The sequence below is a fragment of the Rhea pennata genome, chromosome Z (genome assembly GCF_028389875.1).
Source record: "Rhea pennata isolate bPtePen1 chromosome Z, bPtePen1.pri, whole genome shotgun sequence".
NCBI lineage: Eukaryota > Metazoa > Chordata > Aves > Rheiformes > Rheidae > Rhea > Rhea pennata.
This window is the reverse complement of record NC_084702.1, coordinates 81,651,705-81,676,936: the sequence shown is the minus strand read 5'-3', so window position 1 is coordinate 81,676,936 and position 25,232 is coordinate 81,651,705. Positions and strand designations below refer to the sequence as shown.

The 25,232-nt window shown below is 40.4% G+C and overlaps 1 protein-coding gene across 2 annotated transcripts; it reads left to right on the top strand.

Moving 5' to 3' along the window:
• On the top strand, positions 1-23,612 carry FECH (ferrochelatase). Of its 2 annotated transcripts, none has more exons than XM_062600034.1 (11): positions 1-69; positions 2,426-2,537; positions 4,363-4,482; positions 4,902-5,050; positions 11,423-11,557; positions 12,087-12,193; positions 14,267-14,365; positions 16,249-16,356; positions 17,313-17,477; positions 17,900-17,959; positions 18,394-23,612. In XM_062600034.1, the coding sequence occupies exons 1-11, from the start codon at positions 15-17 to the stop codon at positions 18,526-18,528; spliced, it is 1,245 nt and encodes a 414-aa protein (XP_062456018.1). In that variant the 5' UTR covers positions 1-14; the 3' UTR covers positions 18,529-23,612. The 2 variants fall into 2 exon arrangements, with proteins under 2 accessions (XP_062456018.1, XP_062456019.1); XM_062600035.1 differs by lacking the exon at positions 1-69 and adding an exon at positions 3,726-3,764 and having other exon boundaries at positions 2,533-2,537.
• The last annotated feature ends 1,620 nt before the right edge of the window (positions 23,613-25,232 follow it).

Below are 25,232 nucleotides of genomic sequence, written 5' to 3'. Positions count from 1 at the left end.
GGCGCTCTGAGGGAATGCAGTGCGCGCACGCCAACATGGCCGCCGCCGCCGGGCGCGCGGCGTGGCGCGGTGAGTGCCCCGCCGCGGGGCGCGGGGCCGCCGGGAGCCGCCGGGAGCCGCCGAGAGCCGCCGCCGCGCCGGGGCGGCCCGGCCGGGCGGGCGGCGAGGGGAGCGGCGCGGCGGGGGCGCCGCCGCGGGGCCGCCGCCGCCGCCGCGACCGCGTTACACAACGGGCTCCTTCAGCGAGGCGCCTTTGCGTAACGCGGTGAGCCGCGGCGGCGTGGCGCGGCGCGGCGCGGCGCGGGCGCTCGCCGCCCCCTCGCCCTCCTCGCCGGCGGCGGGTCCGCGCTGGGGGCCGCCTGCGTCCTCCCGCCGCGGTCCGGGACGAGAGGAGCGCCGGGGCGCGGAGGGGCGGCGGGGCGCGGGGCGGAGCGCGGCCGGCCTGGCAGCGGTGCGGGCCGCGGCGAGCGCCGCGCTGTCCCCTGGTTAGCCTGGGACCTGGCACGGGGGGCAGCGAGCTGGCTCCCTTAGTGTCCCGAGTAAAACCTGGAGTAACGGGGCGTTTGGTCTCGGTCGCAGCTCCTCAAGCGCCGTTCTGGTTAAGCGCACAGGGATTTCCCCGTGGTTGGTAGAGTAGTTCTTGAATTTCAAGGTCTCTTGTTTCTATTCTTATTTTTCTAAGCAGTATGTGGCTAATAACTGAAACTAGTCGTACTGTAGAAGGGGACTCAGTGCATCTTCAGTGTGCTTCTCCTTCCCTCTAAAAAGCTGTCTGGAAAATCCCTTCCTTCGGTGAATGTAGCACACTTTTCAGTTACTGCTTTAACAACAAAGTAACTTTATGTTGCGTTGCTTGTAAAGAGGCAGGCTGTACTCAGCACCTGCGTGGAAACTTGCTGAAATCGGTTGTACAGAGTGTGTATGCAGGAGAAGAATTTTATTGGGTCTTGATTCCAGAAGATGAAGTGTTTATGCTAAGTTTTAAATTTATAAAAATCCTTTTATAGATGTTGCATCAAGATGGAATCATCGTTGTTGAAATTTCTGTGCATTTTGTTGTATGTGTTTTATGGTATGGATAGAAAGATGCACAAACCTTGCCTTTAGTTACATAAAACAAATGCTATACAGCATTTTTGTATAATGCAGGATCAATGCTACCACTGAAGCTTCTTTTTACTGTTCTATTTAATTTTTATGTATACCATTATTTTTTGAAGCATTGATAATCTTGAGAACTGGAAGAAGAATATAAGCATTTGAAGAGGAAAAAAATCAGGCAGTAGCAATGTTGAAATTGCATGAAATTCCTTAGATTGCAGCCTTTCATATCACTACAGATATATGCTTCCACAAGTACACACTACCCATCCCAAGAAGCTGTATTTTCAAGATGCTTTCCACTTTCATTGATTTCAGCAGGTCTTGAGGGTGTTCAGCATCTGTTTAGCATCTTATTAGAGGACTGTGAATCATAAGATGATCATCTTAGTGGGGTAAATTGTCCCCTATGGAGTTCCGTGCTATTGGGGCTCATTTGCTGATGGAACTTCTACAGTCTAAGCAGGGAAGTAACGGCACCAAACTACAGGGGAACTCAAGATGCAGAATATGACAATTTTTTTCTTTTTCGGCAATTCACACTATTGTTGTGTTTGAAAATATGATTTAATGGCTATAAACTCCTGAAGAAGAGCAAAATGTGCTTTGAAAAAGCACGCTGTAAGCAGTTAATGGGAAGCAAAACATCCTCTATTTTTGAGCCATATTTTGGCTGAGGCTGGAGTCCAGGAGTAGTAGAGAAAGTTCAGTTCAAGTAATGAGAAAGAAGGTTCCCTACATCCCTGGGTAAATGGATTCTAGAATTGCTACTTGATGTATTCAATATGGGGTCGAACTAAGGAACCGTGGGTGGCCCATGGTGCTGCCCTACATTGCTGAAAGTTTGCTGAAGGCTTTAGATTAATGAGAGCCTAACCTAGTGGTGGTAGAGATGTACTTAGCCTGTTCAGGGCTGACTTAGGTGTATCTGTACCATAACAAATCATGTAGCTTGGTGTACTTATTTTCTTTCCTTAGTGCTGTTGCCCTAAGAAGTTTCTGTTGTATTATCACTAGATGTTTTAAACTCATGATTGGAATTTAAAAATTAAGCTTTTGGGAAAAAGAAAAAAACACAGGATTTTGTTTCTTTTTAGGTTATTGCCTTGATTCTAAAAGGTTATTAATGTACTCTGTACTTAAAAAAAAAGAAAGATTTTATGAAATATTTTAATTCTAGGACCTGGAGTGTAAGGGGTAAAACACCAAAGAGTACAGCATGGCCAAGAGTGTTTGTGTAGCTGTTGAGGGACTAGTTTGTGTCTGGTGAAGAGAACCCTCTGCCTGGTGCAAGATTAACAAAGTACTGTTATCTTTCTTCCAGTTGTGAAAAGCAGCAGTCAAATGAGGGTGAGGGTCCCAGTGCGATGGAGAGGTCAGGCAGCTGCAGCCACAGCAACAAAAAGCACAAAACCTCAAATTCAGCCAGAAGTCCGGTAAGTTTGCAATGAGGTGTGGATGGGTGTGTCTTTTAGTTGCCCTCTGTCTCTCTCTGATAAGATATTCTGCTTTACCTAACAATGGTTATGTTACAAAACAGAGCAGTCACGAGCATTTGTCTAAGGGTGGTGTAGTATGTTTTTTCTTTCTTTTTTTCTTTTTTTTTTCTTTTTTTTTTCTTTTTTGGCATTGCCATTATCTGGCTAGCTGTATTCACTGAGCCTCGTTTTTACATGTTTAAGCTCTTTGAGTCAAGGATTGTCTGTCTTGTTCTGTGGAATGAAATGAGGCACTGGCTCATGGTAAGGGCCTGAGGCAGTGCAGAAATAATACTCTACTGTTTGTTCTTTTTCTATTATTTAATTGAGGTTCTGCTTCCTGTTTTCTGTTCAACATCTTAATAAACACTCCTGGAAGGAGGGAATGGAAACAGTTTCCTGGCCAGTAAGATAGACTTATGCTCCTTTGAGTCCTCCTTTTATCTGTGAGACTTAGCTTTAACATGAGAATGGCAAAGTTCCCCTATGCAGCCCTGGCTCCAAATAGGTGCGACACTCTCCCGAGGGGAGAGATCTTGGTAACTGGAATCCTTCAGCTTGTGGAAATGTTTTGATTGGGATCTCCACCTCCTGAGTGAGAGTTCTGACTAGCAGCCATTTATATAAAAAGAAGTGATTACCATCATCTGTTTTGCAACACTGAGAGGGAAGTTAGTCTTGCTCAGTCCTTGTCAAAAAGACAACTGTTCTCTAAAGAAGACTTGGATCCCTGTCTGGACAGAAGTACTTATGCCCCCACCACTGGGCATGTTTAATGCAGGAAAGAGATGATACTGAGCACCTTGGCATTTACCACTGTTGGCTCAGTCTCAGGTCCTGGCCTAGTCTGTTTTCTGGATCAGGTTTCTCCGTCTGCCCCAACATTTCTAAAGGCATATTGTTCCCAGTCATGGAATCCACTTCCAGGCTTGAATCCACTTCCAAGCACCTAACTTGTTGCAGTTTAAACTTTCTTTCATTAGGTAGAACTTTCTTCCCCCCCCCGCCTGGATGTTTTCTTCTGGGTTGTAGAATGTGTGTGCTTGCTAAGCATCTTACTTGTTTTCAAAATCACACATGAAAGAGTGCTTGGAAATCTCAGGTTTAAATCAATCTGTTTCCCACGTGTGTCTTTTTCTATGTGAGAGTACGTGATGCTTGTAATGGATCCTGCGCTGATAGAAGGTAAATCTAGTTCTGCTGTGCACTGTAGTGCTCTGACAGTTCCCTTACCCTTTCTTGGCATCTCTTTGGAGTTGAGAGGCAACGTATTAAACACAGGGCTGGCAGATTTTGTCAGAGGGTGTCCCCATTCCCATTCATAGTCTGGCCATTTATGCTTGGTTTTCGCTCACTTTCCCCCTTTGAATACTGTGTCAGACCTGCACATAGATAGAAAACCCATTGTGAAAAAAATAAAGCTGAACTTATTTTATGTGTAGAAAGGCTCTTCACTTCTTTCAACGCTTCAGGAGATAAAAGTCTTTCTAAAGTAAAGACCTGAGATAGTTCCTTGGACCTTGTTTTATAATTTCCTTAATGTTTAGCTGCAAAATAACTTTCTCAGCATACTTCCAATTAAGCATAGTGTTTCCAGATCATTGTTACTATTATTCACTGGCTGTTCATGCTTATAGTTCATATTTTTGCTTAAATGGGGTTAATTTTTAAATAGAATGATACTCCTGCAAAAGGCAAATACAGGAGGATAAGCTGATTGTCTTGCAATTTTATAAAAGCAGTATATCACCAGGATTTGAAATGTCTTGTTTTGTTTCTGTAGGAAACCTAAAACAGGAATCTTGATGTTAAACATGGGTGGTCCTGAAAGGCTGGATGATGTGCATGATTTCTTACTTCGTCTCTTCTTGGACAGGGATCTAATGACTCTTCCAGCACAAAAGTAAGAAACAGTGGGAACTTCTGTGTTAGGGTCAGTGCTGAGTGATGCTGTCTTAGCTGTATGCTTAGACTTTAAGAGCTTTTATGTACACCAGCATTTCTTAAAAATGAGAATCTGTTTTAATTATCTTTTAATTAACGTAAGAAGGTGTTGTAATCTTGTGCAAAGTGTTGAAAATAGGAATGCCAAAATTGTTATCTTAACTTCTAAAAGCAAACTGTGGTTTGCTGACAACTAGCGAATTTGGGAAGGGTGATGGAAGATAACTAGTCATTAATTGCATGACTTGTTTAATGTTATAGTTACTGGTCTGCTATAGTTCTGAGAGATGGCTAAAGAAACCCCACGCCAGGTCTTTGGGGAGGAAGGAGATGATTGGGATTATGGTACTAACCCATGTGGCTTTTGAATGCTTTTAGTAAATTAGCACCATTCATTGCCAAGCGCCGCACCCCAAGAATCCAGGAACAGTACAGCAAGATTGGAGGCGGATCTCCAATCAAGAAGTGGACAGCAGTGCAGGGAGAAGGCATGGTGAAACTGCTGGATAGACTGTCTCCTCACACTGGTACTGCTACGCTTCACTGTCCTTGTTAAAAACTTGTTTTGTCTGATGTGTTGGAAATGTATGTTTGTAAAGCAGCTTTTGCTATTTGCTTTTATTGTGAACGTGAACAGTGTTTTCTGCTAGCTTAGAAATCACAGTAAAGATATTGCAAAAGTTCTTACTCTTTAAAAGCTCAGCATATGAAAAGCATGGAGTTCCCATGTATGCAAATATATTTTGGTGCTGTGGACACTTCTGTGACTGCATTGGAGAATAGTTCTAATTTTGTACCGTAGATTGCTATCAGTACTCATTGAACCTGCGGCAACAGTGCAGCACCACAATCCAACCAGAAATTACACATTTGCCCACCTTCTCAGGCTGGATGCAGTTTGTGCAATGGTGCAGATGCCGCCTCCATCTATACCTGAGGTAACTGGTTTAAAAACTGACTTGGGTATGTCCATTCTTAGACGTTGTTGGCATACTTCATCATGCATATCTTCAGCCATTAAGAAGTTAGGTATCTGGCTTAACTGGTGTTCTCTGGTCTGCCTGCCATTGAGATAGAATACAGCATATTGAGAGATTGATTCAGCATATCCTGAGATCATTGTCGGATGTGGTAGCAGTGGGGGAACCCGCCTTTAAAGGTACCTTGTGTCTCTCCTAGGAAGAAACCTAGATGATGATGTTAGACAAAGAGTCTTACTTTTAGTTGGCTAAGTTAGGTGACAGGAGCCTCAGTCAGTGTCTGAGTACAAGCAGTCATACCTTACATATAAGCCCTCTTTGAGCTTGAAGAAGTCTTCACTGAAGAAAAGTGGTTGAATCTTCGAGGAAAGGAAGGGAGTTTATTTTATGTCAACAAATAAGGCTGGCATGGGAGAAAGACACTCAGAATGGATTTCTTACTAGCCTAAAGAAGATGGAACTTTGTGGCCATTAGCAGGGTAATCTCATGTAATTGGAGCTCTGCAATTTTATTGATTGTTTCTGAGGAAGCAGGTGGGAGAATGCTGATTCCCTTAGGCTGTGCGTGCATACACATATATATGTGCACGCACACAGTAAAACTTCTATTGGTCTAGGGTTTCTTGGTGACTTGTGTTCTGTGCAGTGAGGCTGTTGAGTTTCTACAGCAGGAGTTTCCGTCCCTCTGTAAAATGCATGGCTGCCTCCTCGTGGCTGCTTCTTGTAGCTAACTAAAAACTATGTCATTCAGTGGCTGCACAATTGCAGTTTCTGACAGCTGGGGCTCAGAGGACAGCACGGTATTTCCTACCCCTGGTGTTTCATCCCAAGAGTACGTTTCCCAGTATGGGACTAGCTCAGCTGGAAGGCTGTGCAGCAACTGTCTTATGTAAGATGGCTCTGATGCCAGTACTTAATTCTCTAAAGCGCTTTGTATTTGGTTTTGTTATGTCAGTGTGAGCCTAAAGGATAAGAAACTGCACGGGAGAGTGTCAGCAGCCTCAAATATCCTCCCAGGCCACAGATCTTTTTCATTCCTTTAAAATGTCCCTCTGCAGCTATTGCTTGCGCATATCTAGAGTTCTCAAATTTGACTGAATTTGTAACTAATAATAATGAATAAAAGATATAACATCAATTAGACCTGACTGCAGGACTGAAAAGGATGTCAGTGGGAAGAAAAGATACTGTTTCATAGTTGAAACTGCAGGGTTGGGTTGAGCAATAGCTGTTGGCTCCACCCGAAGACGTTAGCTGGAGATAAGGCCGGATGGTTTGGTTTGGATAGAAGTAGATACTGTCTTTGCTAGTTCTGCCTTGGCTATGAGGAAGCTTGAAAGGCGAATAAAATTTCCATCCCTTCTTTTCTTTGAACTTAGACTCCTTTACAGCATGGAGGTACAACTCTTGTATGAGTTATACTATGCTTAAGTAGTTGGTGGCACTGGTATAATGGAAAACCATTACCGGTTCTTGTGTGAGTACCTCTTTACCAAGGGTTTAGGTGAACACAATTTAACTTGTAATTGAAATGGGCTAACTGTGCAAGTGTGGGCAAGTGTATCATTCCTCTAATGTTAATCTGCTGTGATTCAGTCATGTTCAATCCCTGCCTCCTAAAGCTTCAAACTGAATTCATATACAAGCCATTTTAAACTCAGGTTAACCATATTCAAATGTATTTGCAGTGGAATTTGTACCCGTTTAGCTAAACTACTTCGAGCTGGGTTGTTAGCTGAATTAGACTTCAGCCATGCTCAGGTAGCAGCTGTGATGAACTAGAAATCTTTGTTCTGCCTTTTTTTGGAAGTGATAGACCATTTGCTTGTATTACCTTTTATACTACAGCTCCTTGCCATGGTGGCATTAAAATCATGGTATTAATAAATAGAGTGACACTCTAGAAATCAAACTCCACATCTGCATAGCAGCTCAAAGATAGTGGCAATCTTCTGTCACTTGCCTCTCATTGCATAAGCTAAGAAGACAGTGAATCCTCACTGGTTTGACAGAAGCCAGGAGACACAATGATGTGATGGTTGTTCTGTCTGAAGTGAGCGCCACGGGGATCACCTTTGTTCTGTAAGCCATTTCTCTGCGTTATGCCTTTTTGTTTTTATAGCAACAACCTCTGAGTAAAGGGATTAAGACCATTAAGCTGCCCATTGAGTTTTTCACCAATGTGTTTGCTTCAGATATTTCTCATCCTGCCACTACAGTATGAACGCTAAAAACTTTTAATAGAAAAACTGCTGAAGTAAGAGAAGCCAAAGGGGAGGGATTTCCATTCTGTTAAGCTGAGCAACTTTGCAATGGTTGTTGCTGCAAACATTCTTTTTCCTTCAGTATCTGTGGCCTCGAAGTGTTTTGCTGATGTGATATTGGCATGTCAGGGTTGACATGTTTGACAATACATGTTAGTTGGTTCCCAGCTATTTTGTATTTCTTTTTAGGGCCTGCTTCAGACTTGTCTAGAAAAAGAGTAGAGATAGAAAATTGATAGAAGGGTCTGGAAGACGAAAAATAGCAATCTTTTGAAGACTAGGACCAAAATTCTTTCTTTTGTTCATTCAGTGCACAGCTGTCACAGGTTTGTTCATTTGCATCTTTCTCCCCCCCCCCCGCCCCAAATGCTACTATGTAGTTTAATTCCAGTTGCAATCCTTGAAAGTATAGTCAAAGCCTAGAGCTCAAACTACACCCTATTATGGCATCAAAAACACTAATGTTTTTACTAAATTAGCCCTTGAAGGGTCAGGCTTGCAGCAGGTTCTGAAGATAAAACTTAAGAAGACTTATCTGCTTTTTTCAGAGTACCACTCCCACTTGCTTTTGTTTGCTGACTGTTTTTCTTAAGTCACATCCGCCTCTATCTGTTGTTGCAGTTTTTACATCTGGCCTGATATGTTGTTTAAAGATCTACTATATTGCCTCCTGGTAGCTGTGGCTTTAAAATTTGAATGTGCTAACAATTTTCTTCGGCAATTTTGCAGTCATACCAACTACTGTGTTGCTTTACAATAGCTTCAAAAGAGCTAAATGTGCTTCCAGATTGAGCAATCTGTATTTTGGAATATCGTGCATTCACCTTTAATGCTTTGAGTGGGAGCACTGGTAACATGTACTGTTAATGTGTAACTCCCAGGTGGTGGCAACACAGGAAATGCATGGTGAAGGAGAAATACTTTGCATGCTTTTGTTACCCTGATCTGAATGAATTTTAGCTTTGAGGGGGTGGTATAGTTTGCAGTTGGTTAGGTATTTACATTTGCTGAAGGCTTTATTTTAGATGGTATTGATAACCACCTATAAAATTCCCTCTTGCATACCGCAAGTCAGTAAATTGATTTATTTATGTTTGACATGTCTCATTTTGACAATGGGACCAATATCAAATAGTAAATAAGCAGCCTCACCCACATCATCTGGATAGGAACAATAATATTTTAAAATGTACCTTTATTGTTGCAGGCAGCTGTCTGAAAAAAAAACAGAACCCTTTCTTAAGGAGTAAGCTTGGGTGGGCTCAGTAGTCTGTTTGAATAAATCATACAGATATGGTGGTGCAAAAATCCATTTCTATTGTGCTGTTTTTCATATGGTAGCATTGAGTAGGCTGATGTCTTGCAAGGTTAATTATAAATATGCTTTCTTAAAATATGGTTAAAACGACAAAGAAAAACGATTTATAGTATTTCTTACAAGTCATATTTCAGTTGAGATTCCCTTCTTGCTGTCATAAGAATGAAAGAACAGAGGATGGGGAGGGCACATTGTTTCCTTAGATTGGCAGCTGTCTTCTGTTGGTGGAAGGAGCTGTCGCTTACTCTGAGTAGTTCTGATTTTAACTGCAACTACAAGTCATGTATGCAAATGTGGGTATGAAAATCTCTTCTTTGCTGCCTTTGATCCAAGACAAAACATAATACACTGAGAATACTGCAAGAAGTTCCCCAGTTGCTCATAATTTTTCCCAATATGTCCCTTCCCAGGTCAGAGTCCTATCATCTTTCTCTGGTTAGTCAATTTTCTTTTTTAATGCCATTTAAAAATGTTAATGATGTTGCTGGCTCCTAGGGCTGCTGAAGTTGGGTCATTATTTGCTACTGCTCCCAGCAGTGAGCTATCTTGCCTCCTGCAGAGAGCTGGGATCAGCTAAACCTGCTTTCCAAATCCTGCATAAATGTATAGACTGGAGACCAAACATAGTACATCTGCTTCCTTCAGAAACCTGTTAAATGTTATTTCAGAACTAGTGACCCAGAAACACTAAAAAAAGAAATTTTGTTTTTGTTCTCCTAGGAACCTCTGTCCCCCATTTAAAAAGTCCCTTCTCCTCCCACCCAAAAGAAAACACTTTAGACTGATTAACCAAAAGATTAGAGCTGGAAAACAAAAACATTAATCATTGTCCTCGGAGGAAAATAGTATTGCCTCCAAACTAGAGTGTTTGCATGCATGAAGATTTCTGTGGAAAAACAGAAACAAACTCCAAATGGAAGAACACATGTCTCTTATCAGTGGCAGGAAATTACTGCCCCAAACAATGGTCCCTGTCCTTAGGGGTTTATGGGTAAATGGACCAGACTTATCCAGAGTGGAGGAAGTCATCTTTTCTCACAAGGAGAGTGATCAGAGCAGTTATACCATATGATGGTTCTGCATTGTACTAGTTTTAGTTTTAGTTTTAATGGGGTTAAACTAGAGGCAAGGAATAGAAAGTAAAGAAATCCATTTTTTTTTTATGTCAGTGGAAGGATGAAAAAGAAGATAGAGTAGGAGAGGAAAGGGCAAGGAAACCAGGTGTCTGAAGCTGGAATAGGAGTTTGAGGGCAGGGAAAGGAAGGTGTGTTGAACAAATGGTCAGTATCCAAGATAATTCTGTCCAAAAGCCCTCTGCAGTGTCATGATTGAGGCCCTCATCACGTGAAATCCTTTATGTGGTGAAGTCATATTGTTTTGATGATTTCTCCAATGGCACTTGGAGCTTGAAAGGAATAAAGTTAGGTGATTTTCTTGAAATGCCTTATAGGAAGCTAATATCTATAAGGTGCCTCATCTTTTCCTCTTTGAAAATTGAGCCTCTTAAGATGATCCTTGTGGAGTTGAGTGTTTCAATGTTGGCATACAAGATGCCAACCTAATTGTATTTGAAAGTTAAGTAAATAAAATTTCCCAGATGTACAAACTACTTAAAGCCTTTTCCTTCCTTTTACCAAAATGTACGACAAAGAAGAAAGCCTTGTCTTCCCTTAAAAATTTTGGCATTTTAGTTATTTTGCTTGATGCATCCTCCTTCAGCCTTTTTGATTTGACTAAGTAAGTGGATCTTTGCTGTCAGGAAGACTACACTTATGTAGCCGTGGTCTCTGTTACGGCATAATACTAACTGTGGTCTGTATTGCAGCATAACAGTATGTTGATTATATAAGATTATAAGATATTCATTTAACTTCTTTAACACAATTTTAAAAATACATCTTAAGTCTTTTAAATCAGAACTCGTTGAGTAAAATATCAGAACTCTGAAGTCTGAAAACTATGCTATTACTAAGCCAAGCGAGAAGTGTAATGATTCCTGCAGAAACAAATAATAATATAAATCACTTCTAAACCCTCCTGACAGCAGAGTAACTTAACAGCAAAATACTTGGCCAATGAAAGATGTTTTTATATGACAGCAATTTAGGAAAAACAGCCAGAAAAGTATCAGCAGGTTTATTTCAGCACTTTAGGTCTGTCTGGTTTTGTACTTTGTACTTGTTGGTGAGTAAGGGGGTCAAAACTTCAGCAGTTTGTAGAATTTTTGCTTAGCATTTTGACTGACGGGGTGTGCTTCTGAGTAGAGATGACTCATGGGTATTGTTAAAATAAGAGAGAAGATGTTTGCAATTTCTTTTTCTGTGACTTGGTTGACAGCACCTCACAAATACTACATTGGTTTCCGGTATGTCCATCCTCTGACAGAAGAAGCAATTGAAGAGATGGAGAAAGATGGCATTGAAAGGGCTATTGCTTTCACGCAGTATCCACAGTATAGCTGCTCTACCACAGGTGAGAGTGTATACGGGAGCAGAATGTGAACGGCAGAGGTGAATGTAGCCACGTCAGTGAGCCAAAACCAAGGAGCCTCATGCAGTATGTGAAGTGTGAATGCAGATCTCTACTGTGTTCCTCAAAGTACCCTTTCTTGTTGGCTTCATTGCCCGTTCAACGTTTTCTGTATTCTATTCTAATTCTTAATTTTTGTTAGAAACTTTTTGCTAAGGATAGCTTTATGCTGCCATTATTATTGCAAGATAAAATAAACGGAAAGTCCAGGAACACAACTGTGTAAGCTTTCTCCGTGGAAACTACAGCAATAAGTGTGCTTTAGTTAAAGCACTTAGCAAGTTGTTCTTGGCTTTTGCATTATTCGGACTTTATGAGATAATCGTTCCCCTCTGATCTCATTTCTGATTTACAGTTGTATTTTAAATATGTAGCATTTTAAAATATTAAAATAGTTTGCTACAAAATTGTTTTCATCTCACAGGTTATTAATGCCTTGGATAAATTTATGTTCTTAATTCTCGTATTTCAGGAAGCAGTTTAAATGCGATCTATCGCTACTATAATAAAAAGGGGGAGAAACCAAAGATGAAGTGGAGTATAATTGACCGATGGCCCACACATCCCCTTCTTATTCAGGTATGGATTTGTATGAGAATCTTTGAAGATGGCAGTCAGAACGAGACATGTAAATTGAACAGTTTTGGTAAGGAGGTACCATGAAACATCTTTTTTAACGTCACTGTTTCAGCAGCAAAAAGAATGCTGCAGTTCTTCTGCACCTACGGTGTGGATATGCTTCAGCATCCAGGAGTCAGATGTAGTCATTTACAACTATCACTTTGTTTTGGCTATGTCATCAAATTGATATTCCCTGGGGTTTTCTTAGCTTGGTTAATGTAGGAGAAATTTGATATCTTTGCATTGACAGCTGGCTTCAAAACAATAAAGAACTCTCGTAAAGTAAATACAGACTTTTGAATTTTCAAAGTTCAGATACATCCTGAGGAATCACTTTTTTAGGTCATGTCTTAGTTTCTAACAAGACTTAAAGTTTTTAGCTATAGGATATCCTAAAAGGAGATGAATCTATCTTGTTATTTAGACTATTTGGACTTTTTTTTAGGGAGGAAGAATAAAAAGAATGCTTCAGTTTGAGGATACATTTTGTACACAAGGCACATTTCATTACTGTCTACCTATTTCTGAAATTAAAAATGATTATTTCATGCCAGATTTTTTGGCATGATGATATGAGAAAGTGAGCACCCTGTACATCTGGCTTTAAAATCATAAAATCATGCTATCATAGCTGTGTTGGCTGGAAGGGACCTCTGGAGGTCATTGGTCCACCTTCCTGCTTGAAGCAGGGCTATAGTCGATCTGCAGGTCATATCCGTTGTCAGGTTCTCCTGTGATAGCAAAGAGGTGCATAATTCTTGCCACAGCGGTGGCTGTGGCAGGAGCAATTAAGAGAAAACTTGCTCCTTAATTTTCAGAGAAAATGGCATTTTTTTGTCTTTTCTGGGGAGTTCAATGTTCTGTCTTGGTTTTTGCAATTTTTATGATGTGCTGACCAGACTATAGAAATAACTGAAGAAAAGAAAAATGAACTGCCTACACTGTGTGGAGTTCCCCTGAAAAGCTGATGGAGTGAGATACTACCCTGAGATTTATCTCTGTTAGCAGGCACTGCTCACGCCCTCAGTGAAACCTCAGCAGAGTTTAGGAACCCTTCGTATATTCAGAGAATCTGCAGCATGATGGCTTCCATTAGACAGACTATGTACATACACACATTTTTTTTTTTTTAATAAACCAACCAGTGTGTATTTTCTTAAGCCCAAGGGAGCCTCTAAGTGGATGGCTGGCTCAGTCCTGGATTATAAAATTGAAATGGAAATTAATTTTTAATTTTTTAATGTTTCTGCCCCATTTTTCATTGTAAAATCTCTAAGAAAAGACCTCACAGATGGCTTCTTCCTGTTACTGCAGCACCATATGCAAGCAGTGATGGCAGCTGCTTTTTTTGTCTGTACATTCCCTCAGCGCAGCTGTGTATATGCAGTATTATAGTTCTCAATTCAAACACTGGCAGTGGGAGTGTAAGGCCAGAAGTGTTTCATTATTTTTTTGTGTAGCACTAAGAATTTTTTCAGGTGTTGATTGAAAAAGATTCTGTCTCCTCTGCTACCCTATGAATTGAGGTCAGGGTAGAAGTCGCTGAATAAAGTTCTTCTCTGGAACTTAACAATCCATGAAGGAGGTTCTTCTCTGAGACCTTGTATACATATTTGCTTTAATCCAGTTTAAGTGTAATAGGGCTGTTAAAAAGGATGTTTCTCTCTGCCCCTGTTTATTCATTTCTCTTTCTTCCCTTGCCTTAACAGTTGCATTCATGTGGCCTGCCTGGTGTGGAACCATTTTGAAGGCAGTAAAGGATAGTTTGGTTTGATTGGCTATGTTCTTTCAGTTTGTTACCAACATCTAAAAGCCATCAGAATGATTGAAAGCTCACAGGGGCATTTGGTGATGCTGAGGCTGGGCACTGTGTGTAATTACATACTGAACAGTATGCATGTGGTCTGTCAGCATTTTGAAGTTCTAAAGGCAACTTAGAACATGGAAGATGCTTGCCTTGAGTCATTTGTGAGTGTATATCAACTTTTCAGCATTTTCTGATTCAGATCTTTGCTCCCTTTTTCTTAACAGTGCTTCACTGAACACATACAGAAAGAACTGGATCTATTTCCGCCTGACAAAAGGAAAGATGTTGTTATCCTTTTCTCGGCTCACTCGCTTCCAATGTCTGTGAGTTATATAAGGTTGTTTTTGAAATAATTAGATCGGAATAACACTGGCTAAGCTGATTTGAAGATTGTGCGGCTTGCATGCCACAGGACTGCTGTTGTACCTTATTGTTGTACTTTGTTGCCTACCACTGTTGTAGAAGTGCCAGACAAACAAAAAAACCCCAAACTTGTGAGTTGGAGCTGAAGACGTGAGCCAGAGCTAAAGAGTAGACTTATGAGCTGTTGTTACTTTCCAGCTTGCCTACTCGGACCTGTACTGTTGGCTGCTGTTGAAAATAAGATGCTGGGTTAGGTGAATCTCTGGTTGGACTCAGTATGGCTACTTTTGTGGTCTTGCATATTTGTAAGCTCAAACTTGGATGATGTTAGAGGGGAAAATTTGGTATTTTCTGTCTAGAAAATAGCAATATTATTTTCCCAGAAGGAATGAAAATAAAATCTTTGTAAGGTTGTACTAAATGGCCTAAACCTTCCACTGTCAGTAACCAGCAACTTCAGTAAAATGGCTTCTAATTGTTGTTCAGAAATACAGTACTGATACCAAAATATAACCATATGTTTGTATAAAGGTTGAAGAAATTATCTGTTATGTGCAGAAGAAAAATGGTGAAGCAGCTTCATTATAGGTATTGGGCAGTCATGTCATTTTTTTTCCCTCTGAGTCAAGCACTTTGCATATGATTCGACTGAACTCGGTGTTATAATGTGCTTCACCTTTTCAGACGATCATTTCCCCAGAATGTTTACTGTGTGAAGCAGACAGTACAACCAGAAGCTCATTACTGTGCTGGGGGAAAAATGCAACTCACTTTAATGAATTTTTACTCCATTTCTTTTTAGCCCCTAATTTAAACTCTCGTGTGTTTGTGCATTACTTTAAAAATGTACAGTTGTAACTCCACAGATGCTCTGAGATATACTCTGGATATGTAGTAACTTCTGCTCGTTTTATGGAAAGACGGGAATAACTAATTCTGAGCACAGAAACAGGAAAGCCAGCCCTCACAGTTGGAGTACCTTAGAGGGGAGGAGAAACCTCTCTTTCGGAAGTTGTAGCACAGGCCGGATTCTGAGGGCTCAAGGTAGCGGTGATGCCCGTGGGGCTGCGACGAGGCCAGGGTGCCCGCAGGGGGCCGGTGGTACCCTGGGCCTGTCCCTGGCTGGCACCGTTTGTGCGGCCCTGCTGCCACCTAGCGCTTAGCGGCAGAGACTGACCCTCAGCATTGCTCGACTTCCTGGGCTCCCGGCCTGCCTCCCTGCTGTTAGTCATGCTGTTAGTTACGTGAGCCTGGTGTGCTCTGTCGCTGAAGCCGGAGGTGAGGAATGACCCATGGCTGCAGTATTAAACAGTCTTCCTATCGGGATGAGATCACCACTTGCAAACTGCCTGATGGGAATGGTTCCTGGCTTATGCTAACTGCCAGACCATGGCTTTGGATTGTTTAAAGAGGCCTAACAGCATGGGTTGAAAATGGGCCAGGCACTTTTCTAGCAGTTTCTCTATATATACACTTGACTTTAAGGGCTTGCTCTTAATTTACTTGTGCACATACAAACTTAGAGGTTCCAGGCCTTTGCATGTTGGACATGCAAAAAGGGTAGTGAGAAGCAGTCCTTGTCCTACAGACTAAGCAACCACTCTTTACAACAGCTGAAATAATCCTAGGATGCCAGAAGACCTTATAATCTTTATAATGTCATTGTGTTGTATGTGAATGCTGTGTTTTCCTATGTAAATTATTCTTTTGTCCTTGCTCATGGGGTATTTGTTTGGTTTCTTTCTCTCCTTGCTTAAGAGCAGCAAATGAGTCTTCGTCTTTAGATGAACTTTGCACAAATGTGTTCCTTGGAATTCAAAGAGCTGATGTTTTTGTGTTTAAGGTAGTGAACCGTGGTGATCCATATCCTCAAGAAGTGGGAGCTACTGTCCAAGGAGTCATGGAGAAACTGAACTATTCCAATCCTTACAGGCTTGTGTGGCAGTCCAAGGTAAATACTTGAGAGAAAAATATGAAGTCATTTGCACTATAAAGCTCTTCAGCTCTCAGAGTTTACAATCTTTTCTTCCAACTTTGTCATAATGTTAGAGCCTTTTTGCTGTTTTCAGGAATATCTCTGTTAAAATGGAACCCTGATCCTTTGCTCATATATGGCTTTTTCAGATACTCTTTTTCCACAGATTCTTGCCTTTTAGAGAGATTTTGCATCATTTTAAAGTAGATTTTTGATGTGAGTGCTAGAAAATCTATGATCATAATATTCAGATTTCTTTATCTGTCAGAAAGAAGAATCAAGTACCTACTGGGTTTCCGTGTGGCTTTTTGAGGATCTCTGAACAATATTTTCAGAAGTTGTCATTATGAAATAGACATTCTTAATAAGAATAACTCAGTCCAAACAGGCCTTATTATCCTTGAGGAAGGCTGCTTCCATTGCTTTGTTTTTATTACTACTGCAAACACCAAGGAACATTTGTTTCATCAGAATTATGTTGTACAAGCAACTTATGTCTTAAGTGTATTTTGTCCGACATGCCATTGTTGTTATGTTCTAAAGTTGCATGTTACGATATGTCAACACCAAATACTTCATGGATAGTAAAGGGATGAGAAGTTTGTTGCATCCTGAAAATGCTTACTTCTTTAAAAGACATGTAAAACCTGTGCAGTAATGGTTAGGTTTTTATTGAATTGAAAACGGTTTTTGTTCATTTTGATACAAGAATCTCTCTTAAAGTCAGACCAGACACTGTTTTGGGGGGACTCAAATGGGAGGATGGTGTGTCTTCATAAAAATGTGATAGATTAAGTGAGAGGTATTGTCAAAAATAGACAGATAGATATATTTGATGATGTTAAAAATCAAGTCTGTGTTGACATGCTTACAAAAATAATTAATTTCTTAAATCATTCTTTTCTTTGTTTTTTTTCCTCCTTTTCTTATAGGTTGGACCAATGCCTTGGCTTGGTCCACAGACAGATGAAACCATTAAAGGACTGTGTCAAAGAGGAAAGAAGAACATGTTGTTGGTCCCAATAGCATTTACAAGTGACCACATTGAAACGCTTTATGAACTAGATATTGAGTATGCCCAAGTTTTAGCGAATGAGGTAGGTATTTCAAGTTTTCACAATTGCTTGGGTAGTGATGTATTTTTTTGTTGATTGAAACTTTGCTTTGTAGTTGCTCTTTGCTATGAGACTTGGGGCAAATTTTCTGTTAATTCAGAATTAATCTGAACTGGCTGGGCTCATTTGAGTTTTTACCAGCGCAAAAGAGGTGGGAATTTGTCTTAGTAGTTTGAACTCTTTAAGCTACTACTATCCTAACTAAAAAGGAAGCATTGGATATTTGGCAGCAGAGTGAAATTTTGCTTTATTGTCACTTTATCTCTATTGAAAAATATGATATTGAATTTAATTCAGTCATTTTGGGGCAAATTCTGAATAAAATAGAAAAGAGGATTTTGAAGGATAACTGGTGAAGGTTCTAGCAGACTTAACTTTTCTCTTCTTTCTTGTGTTTGATTCAGTGTGGAGTTGAAAACATCAGAAGAGCAGAATCTCTTAATGGAAATCCACTGTTCTCCAAGGTACCTTGTTTGTTGCAATAGTTGCAGAAGTTTGCATTTGTATATTTCCTACTAGGTTGTGGGTGTCTTCAAACATTTTTAAAGTATTTTGGATTCAGAAATAAGAATAGAAATCCCTGCATTTAATCTGTAAAGAATAAAGTTTTCTTTTACTGCAATTTTTAAGAGTCTAGTTTAGAAGTTTGCTTTGCCAAAGAAAAATAATATTCTGTTCATTTGTAGTCATCTTCTAACAAAATATTTCTTTTAAGATACGATGCCAGTGCAATTCTAAAATGGAGTTTTCTACTGAAATGTAGGGAGATGGTGCTTAAAAAGCAGAGTGTGGATTCACAATTTGGTGATCCCACTAGTCTGTAACACATGTTAATGCATTTTTTGATTTTATGCAAGTAGATTTGCTCACTTCCAATTTTTAATTAACTGTCTTTCAGGCTCTGGCAGACTTGGTCTATTCACATATCCAGTCAAATGAAATCTGCTCCAAGCAGTTAACCCTCTGCTGTCCGCTCTGTGTAAATCCTGTCTGCAGGGAGACAAAAGCCTTCTTCACTAATCAGCAGCCGTGATAGGCGCTCTAGGAGAACGCCGTTGGGTTATACGGGAAAGCTGCCGTGGTGACACAGTGCAAAGAAAAGGAACTGTCTGACTGAACTCTTCTCTGTTATGTACTTATGGAATGATAGTCTCACCGATACTAACCCGATGTGCCAGTGTGGAGAACCTGACTTTTTTTTTTTTGTTTGTTTTTTTTTTTTTTTTTTTTTTTTTTTTTAACTCTTATGTTTTGTTTGTTTGGGAGTGTTTGTAGAAAGTAAGGAAATAAGGTCCTGATCCTGTGAGATGTGAAGAGACCTCATCTTATCTAATTCTGATGGGACTTGGCATGAGCCCAGTATGCACTGAAAAAACTTGCAAAGCTTTTATATAAATTAACTTCTGTCTACTTTTCAGGGAAATTGGCTTCTATATACTTTGCAGGGATTTCTTTGTGTGTGATTTCATTATGATTACATTAATTTCAGCTTTCTAGGTCAGGTGTACAATTATTCGCTTTGTTTATGCTTATGGTACAGTATAGTCAGCACAATCACCAGTTCTCTTTTGAGAGTGATCTTTTCAGATGGATTTTGAAGATCAAGTGACTTCTAATGCTTTTTAAAATAACATGTATATATTTTTTAGAACATAAGGAGAAGGTTTTGTGTTGTTTTTCTGCCGGAGGCTTCCTGTGAAAGCTTAGCTAGGATAGTGGAACTCACAGGATTTGTTTACACTTTCCAGGAAAACATTATCTTTAGGAAAGCCCTGTGTTTGGAGAGCACAAAATGAAAGAAAGACTCTTGCTTGGGTTGATGCTAAGGAGCATGCTCCGTTGAAACAGATCATCTATGTTTCAGATCCAGCAGCCATCAGCAGCGCATGCTGGAACGTGCTGGCTCATCTTTTAAGCAAAGCACCTTTTTTATTTTATTTTTTTTATTAAAAAGGGCTTTCTCTGGTTTAGTAAAGTTAGGAAGTCAGGCTTGTTCTCCAGAAGGTTTATAGATTAGCTCTGTGTTTTCTGCTGTGTCACAGCACTGTGGTTTTTGTGGGATATCTACGGAGCTACGTAGGTAGAATTGATCTAACTTAATTGATGGTGTCATTTAAAACAGATGATAAATTGGCAGTAAATTACATTGTAGGTACCTGAGAGCAGAGTGAGAGGAGAGCAGGCTGCCCCTGATGTTGAAGGCTGTGTGCTTTTGCATCCTGTGGTCTAAAACTGAAATCTTTTAGATTTCTGGCACTTATAGTGGGCCTGGAGTAGGCACCCGTAAATTGCTTGCTTATTTTGGTAGGAATTTGGATGCTTCGGACTGTGGAATCTGCTCCTAGGTAGTGTCAGTTTTGTAGAGTGGAAAAACCTCTTTAAGGCAATACTTACTCACTGTCAACACCAGGACAGATGTTAGGTTAGTCTTGGGGTAGGAGGGGACTTTATTTCAAAGGCTGGTTACCACATAACATTTCTAACCTTGGAACTTCAAGTAGTTCAGGGCAGAAGTATCACAGCACATCATTTAGTGGTTTTTCACACCAGACCTGTCTTGGGATGAAGAAAGAGCAAAGCTGTGACCAGTGTTCTGAGGTATTGAGCATTATGTGTATTAGTCTAGCTGCTAGCTTTGTGGATATGAACACTTATATTATGCAGTTAGCACTGAAATACCAGTCCTTTGGCAGTGCAGGTTGTTTTCAGACACAGATTTTCTGTAAATTCATGAACCAGCTAATCATAAGACTTGAAGAAACAGAGGTCATGCTGCCCAGACAGCTTTATTTACTTATATAATTATGAAGCATGAACAGTTTGAACCTCTGATCGTTTAATGATACGATTGTTTAAAAATAAAACAGGCCCTGTTGGTGTAACAGGGGCTTGCTCTTTTATTTTGACTATAGACAAATGGTTCCCTTGTTCTAAATTATATTAAAATAATTAAACCTGGGATATTAAAGAAATAAGTGGGTGCTGTGTTGATCATCCAGTAGGCCAGATACTGCTGTGGAGTGATGTAAGTTGTACTTTCCTGCCTTTCTGGAACTATAGCCTAATATGTCTTGAGAGTTGAATGAAGTGTCTCCACTGCCATACTGCAGCTTCTGAGTGTGGTGACGATGAGACAGACTTAAACTCCTCCAGTGACAAAACCTCCGTACATTACTGCTATCCCTTGTTGCTTTAGCAGAAAGAAGTCTTCCGTGACCCTTTGTGTCTGTGCCTGTTCTCAGTAGCAGGGAGTCCAGAAGCAGGGGCAGGTCCGCAGACGCCGAGAATGAGACCGTGTTGCCTGTCCAGAGCTTTGACTTGTAGCACCTTGTTATATTTTCTGGTGTTCTCTGACTAGTGGAGGTATGTGGCTTTCAAACAATGGGAGAATCTGTAGGGCAATTTTTTCCTTTTGTGGACATGAGTAGACTGGACTCTTGATTGTATGTGTTGAATAGGACTGTAGCATGATGGCAAGGCCCTATGTAGCTGAAACTGTCTCCCTCCAGGAGCTTCAGTTGCCTTTACATCTTTGTTGGAGTTTGTTCTCTTGTCTTGGCATCGAGAGTGCCAGAGTTCTCACAGTGCCTGCTATTGCTGTGAGGATTCCCTGTGTACATCTCTGTCCTCCGTTCCTCGCTCCACTGCTACTCTCCACTCACCGTGTAGGCAGGAAAACGGAACTCTAAGAGCCCATTACTGCGCTTGCTCAGATGGAGTAGGTAGAGTTGTCATACGTACATAGAAGGGTGAAATTTTCATGGAAAGGCTATGATGAATCTATGTCAAAAGAATAATGATGTTTGCAGTGTATGTGGGGAGCGAACTTGGACCTTACATCTCTTTGACAAAGAACTGCTTCCCTCCATTCCCGCTTCTCTGCTTGACACTTGTGGGTCAGTAGCAAACAGTCTATTTTTTGAAATGTTCCTACTAATATCTCCTTTTCTTCTATAAGTTGAAGGATATATTGACCTTTGAATCTAGGTTGTGACCGGCACATTTAGAAGTCTGGCTGAAGCTGGAAACCGAAGGTTAACTTTATATGAACATTGTGATGCTGTAAATATGGATTGACTTTTTATTTCCATATTGGAGATAGAAGGAAAAATATCGGCTGGCATTAGTTATGAGGCATTACATTTGTCCTCAGTAATAGAAGGTATTTAAAATTCACTTTTAAAGTATGCTAACCACAAGTGAGATAATTACTAGGCCTATTTAGGCTATTGTTACTATTAGACCATAATGTAGAAATCACTTAATTTTCTAGCTTTTAGTAGATGGATCATGTCTTATTGAGTTGGTGGGGTTTTTCATTTTGCTGAACAGTGTATGATATCACTCTGTCCACTATGTAACAAAATGTTATTTTTTTTCCTCAATCCAACATCAAAAAGCCTGTTGAAAAAATGCCGTGGTAAGTGACCCAGCAGTTCTACTGATTATTTTTAATAGAAATGTTTTTTTTTCCCTTGCATTAAAAAGAATAAATTAAAAATGAAATCACAGACACTGATAACAGTGAGAATTCTGTTGCCATTGGAATCTTCTGAACATGGGTTTTATGTTTGGGAGCGTATATGACTATGCTAACTAAGGGTGGAATTCATCTGATCTTACTTTGGATACACTGTAAGTATCCAAATTAGATGTCAATATCTGAGCTAGTCTCCTAGGTACTGCTTCTGGTCAAAGGATACCTTTTAATAAGTACTTCTGAGGAATGATTTATCTCCTTTAGGTAGATGTCTGCAACAGGTTGGATTAATTTAGCCATATTGCTGCCTCCCTGTGAAGGGAACCTGGTGCACTGACTCAGATGTGGTTAGCTACCTTGCAAGATGTCCAAAATAAGGAGAGATGAATCGCATCCTGACAGTTTTTTTGAAATATTTTGTTTATGTGCCTTGTTGTTCAGCACTCTACAAATGCTTTGTAGCCACTGTAAAAGGGAGACTGCAGTCTTACTTAATTCTACATTTATGCATTTGGTTTGCCCCTGTGGCAGATTTAAAACATTTGGTGCTACTAACTCAGGACCCAATCTTGTCTGATCCTGACCGCTTTCTACTCTAATTGAATTAATTTGAAAATATGAAGGTGTCAGCATCTGAGAGGCTCAAGTCCTTGTACAATAATCATAACTTTTTTTTTAGTCAAGTATACTTTTACCTTGCTCTGTTTTATTTGCAAGTGTTTTTCATTTGCGTTCTCCTTGACAAAAAGCCACCTGTGGAAGTGAGTTTAAGCGATGTATTGAAGCAGCATTGTGTGTGAGGATTTCATTAATAGGAGCTGAGTCTTCAGGCTGGGATTCTGCAGTCTGGGGGCTTTGGGGGCAATGCTGGTGTCCCCTTGCCCAGGCTGCTCATTCTTTTTTGCGCTAATGCAGTGGTTTGTGATGCAGTTTGCAGTGCAGGATCACAAACAGTTGGCACAATTGAGGCTGCAGGCAAGGGATCAAAATCTTCAAACCAGTGCTCGCAGTATTGTGGAATTCTAGCCTGAATATACTGTTTCAAAATAGAGGAATTCAGAAATAGAAACCTTTAATGTCCTTAGGAAAGAAGTGGGAAATAAAGATGTTTGCAAATGGAATGCTTTGAAGAGTTTGCTTTAACTCTCTGTATTTTTGCCTTTTCTGATGCTGATGAAGTTTTTCTCTCTTGGAGTTTAATAAAATCTCCCTACTTGGCTGCATTTTAGAAAATGTGATAGCTTCCAAAAGTGGTGCTGTAATAGTAAAAGGTGTGTGGATAGTATCTGTGAGCTAAGATTCTGGTCCCCCTTTATAAGAGGGTTGAACTTAATGGGACCAGAATTTTCCTGGAAATACCTAAAAGCTCACTTTTATTCCCTTTTTGTCACAACTAGAGAGTGGGAAATTAATATGAAGTGTAAGATGCAAAGAGAGAAGTTCATTTTATTTTTTTAATACTATATGGATACAAATACTTGCTTTCAATCCAAGATACTGATTTTAGATTGAACAAGAACTTCCATTAAGTTTAACACAAAACAATTTGTATAACCTTACTGTGTATCATTTGCCATAAAGATGGAATTTCAATTAAATTTTTGAAAGAAATAAAGCTGTGTGTCTGATTAAGCAAATTCTTTACAGTGATATTTCATGTCCTCTCTGTTCCTTTTCTTTACCATACTGATACTCATTGAACAGCATTTTGATTCAGATCAGTAGTGGATTCTGAAGCACATATTTCTCTCTTACAGAGTGTTGATGCACTTTGTGTACTAATTTTGATACATACTCAACTAAATTGGATGGAAGTACTCTGGATGTGAACCAAATATACTCCAAAAGAGGCAAAAAGATCTGAACCAAAGACAGCTTTGAATCCTGTATGAATGTTTGGGCCAAGGAACCAGTCTAAATGTTATCTGGAGTAAAATATCCAAATGTCTTGTAGGGTAGCTGTAGAGCTCCGCACACACTGTGACAGATTAATCTAGTCCTTTTGTGCCAGACTACTTGCTAATGTAGATGAAGCCATGGTAGGTCCGTCCATCAGGTTTTCGGGGAAAATAATGGCACTTTAACCTTCTGGATTCACAGCCCTTCAGTGTGAGCCTGGGTGTGTGTCGGTGGAGTTCACTAATAAAGTGATGATCTCCAGAGGTCCCTTCCCACCTTACTGATCATATGATTCTTGATTTCTTCCTACCAAGATCTGGCTATACAGGGGATTACAAGCCTGGAGAAGGGGTGGAATTTAGTGTCAGCCTAAGCATGATTTTTGTAAAAATAAACTCAAGAAAACTGTGAATAAAGATTTGCTATAGTTTTGAATCCCACATGCATTTGTTAGCTTATTTAGTTATTAACTATTAGCTATTAACAGTCCCTAGGCAGCTTATTTCTTATGTTAAAAATTAAGTGCTTGATTGATTATTTTGTAGATCAGTGTTGAGAGTTGTTCCATACGTAAGCTCATCCATTAGTGAGCTGTCATTACTAGATGGTTGGGATGGGGAGGGAGAGATATGAATAGATAAAAGAGGGCAGAATGAAAGAGTGGCGATCTTATTTGCTTTCTTTCCTCTGGTATTTCAGTTTCTGTAGCATTTCTAAAGTGACTTTTCTCCTTTAAACAATGCTGAAAATCTAAGACTTTGGTCTAAATATTCAGATGTCTGAAAACTATTTTTCTTCCAGGAGGAGCCATGTCATTTGAGCATCTTTAAACAAAACAAACTGCCGAGCACACACTGTAGGCAACAACCGGACAGTCAGCAGCAGGGCTGCTTGGCGAGGGAAGAGGGACTAGGAACGAGGCAGGCAGAGGCTGTGTGTTCCCTGATGAGGGCTGCAGTCCCGCAGTTCCCAAACGAGGAGAGCTGATGGACAAACTGGTGATTGCTGGACCTGCTGGAGCCTGAAGAGATGAGGGAGGAAGCTGAGGAAGAGCAGTCAGCAGGTCAGAAGCTGAGTCAGTGAGGTATGTGGCTGGGCAAAGGCAGTGTGAAGGGAGGGAGGCCCCCAGCAAACCCTAAGGAGGCAGGAGACTGGATACTGCCAGACCTCTGCACCTCACACAGGTCCTGGGCATTAGCAACAAAATTCCTGAAATAAGACTTTGTTTTATTTTTTGGGGATGATTCTGGACCATTGGGCTTTGCACAGGGTGCTTTACCTCTGCTGGGTAGGAGCAAGCATTTGGCTTCTGTTTGCTTTAGTTTCTAATTTGACAGAGATGATACATGTGCAACTTG

What these genes read in the sequence shown, in the direction of transcription:
- FECH (XM_062600034.1), top strand. Translation starts at nt 15, where the DNA reads ATGCAGTGCGCGCACGCCAACATGGCCGCCGCCGCCGGGCGCGCGGCG. An exon ending in CTCACTCGCTTCCAATGTCT is followed by an intron (nt 14,366 to 16,248) that starts GTGAGTTATATA and finishes TTTGTGTTTAAG; the next exon opens with GTAGTGAACCGTGGTGATCC. An exon ending in GGCTTGTGTGGCAGTCCAAG is followed by an intron (nt 16,357 to 17,312) that starts GTAAATACTTGA and finishes CTTTTCTTATAG; the next exon opens with GTTGGACCAATGCCTTGGCT.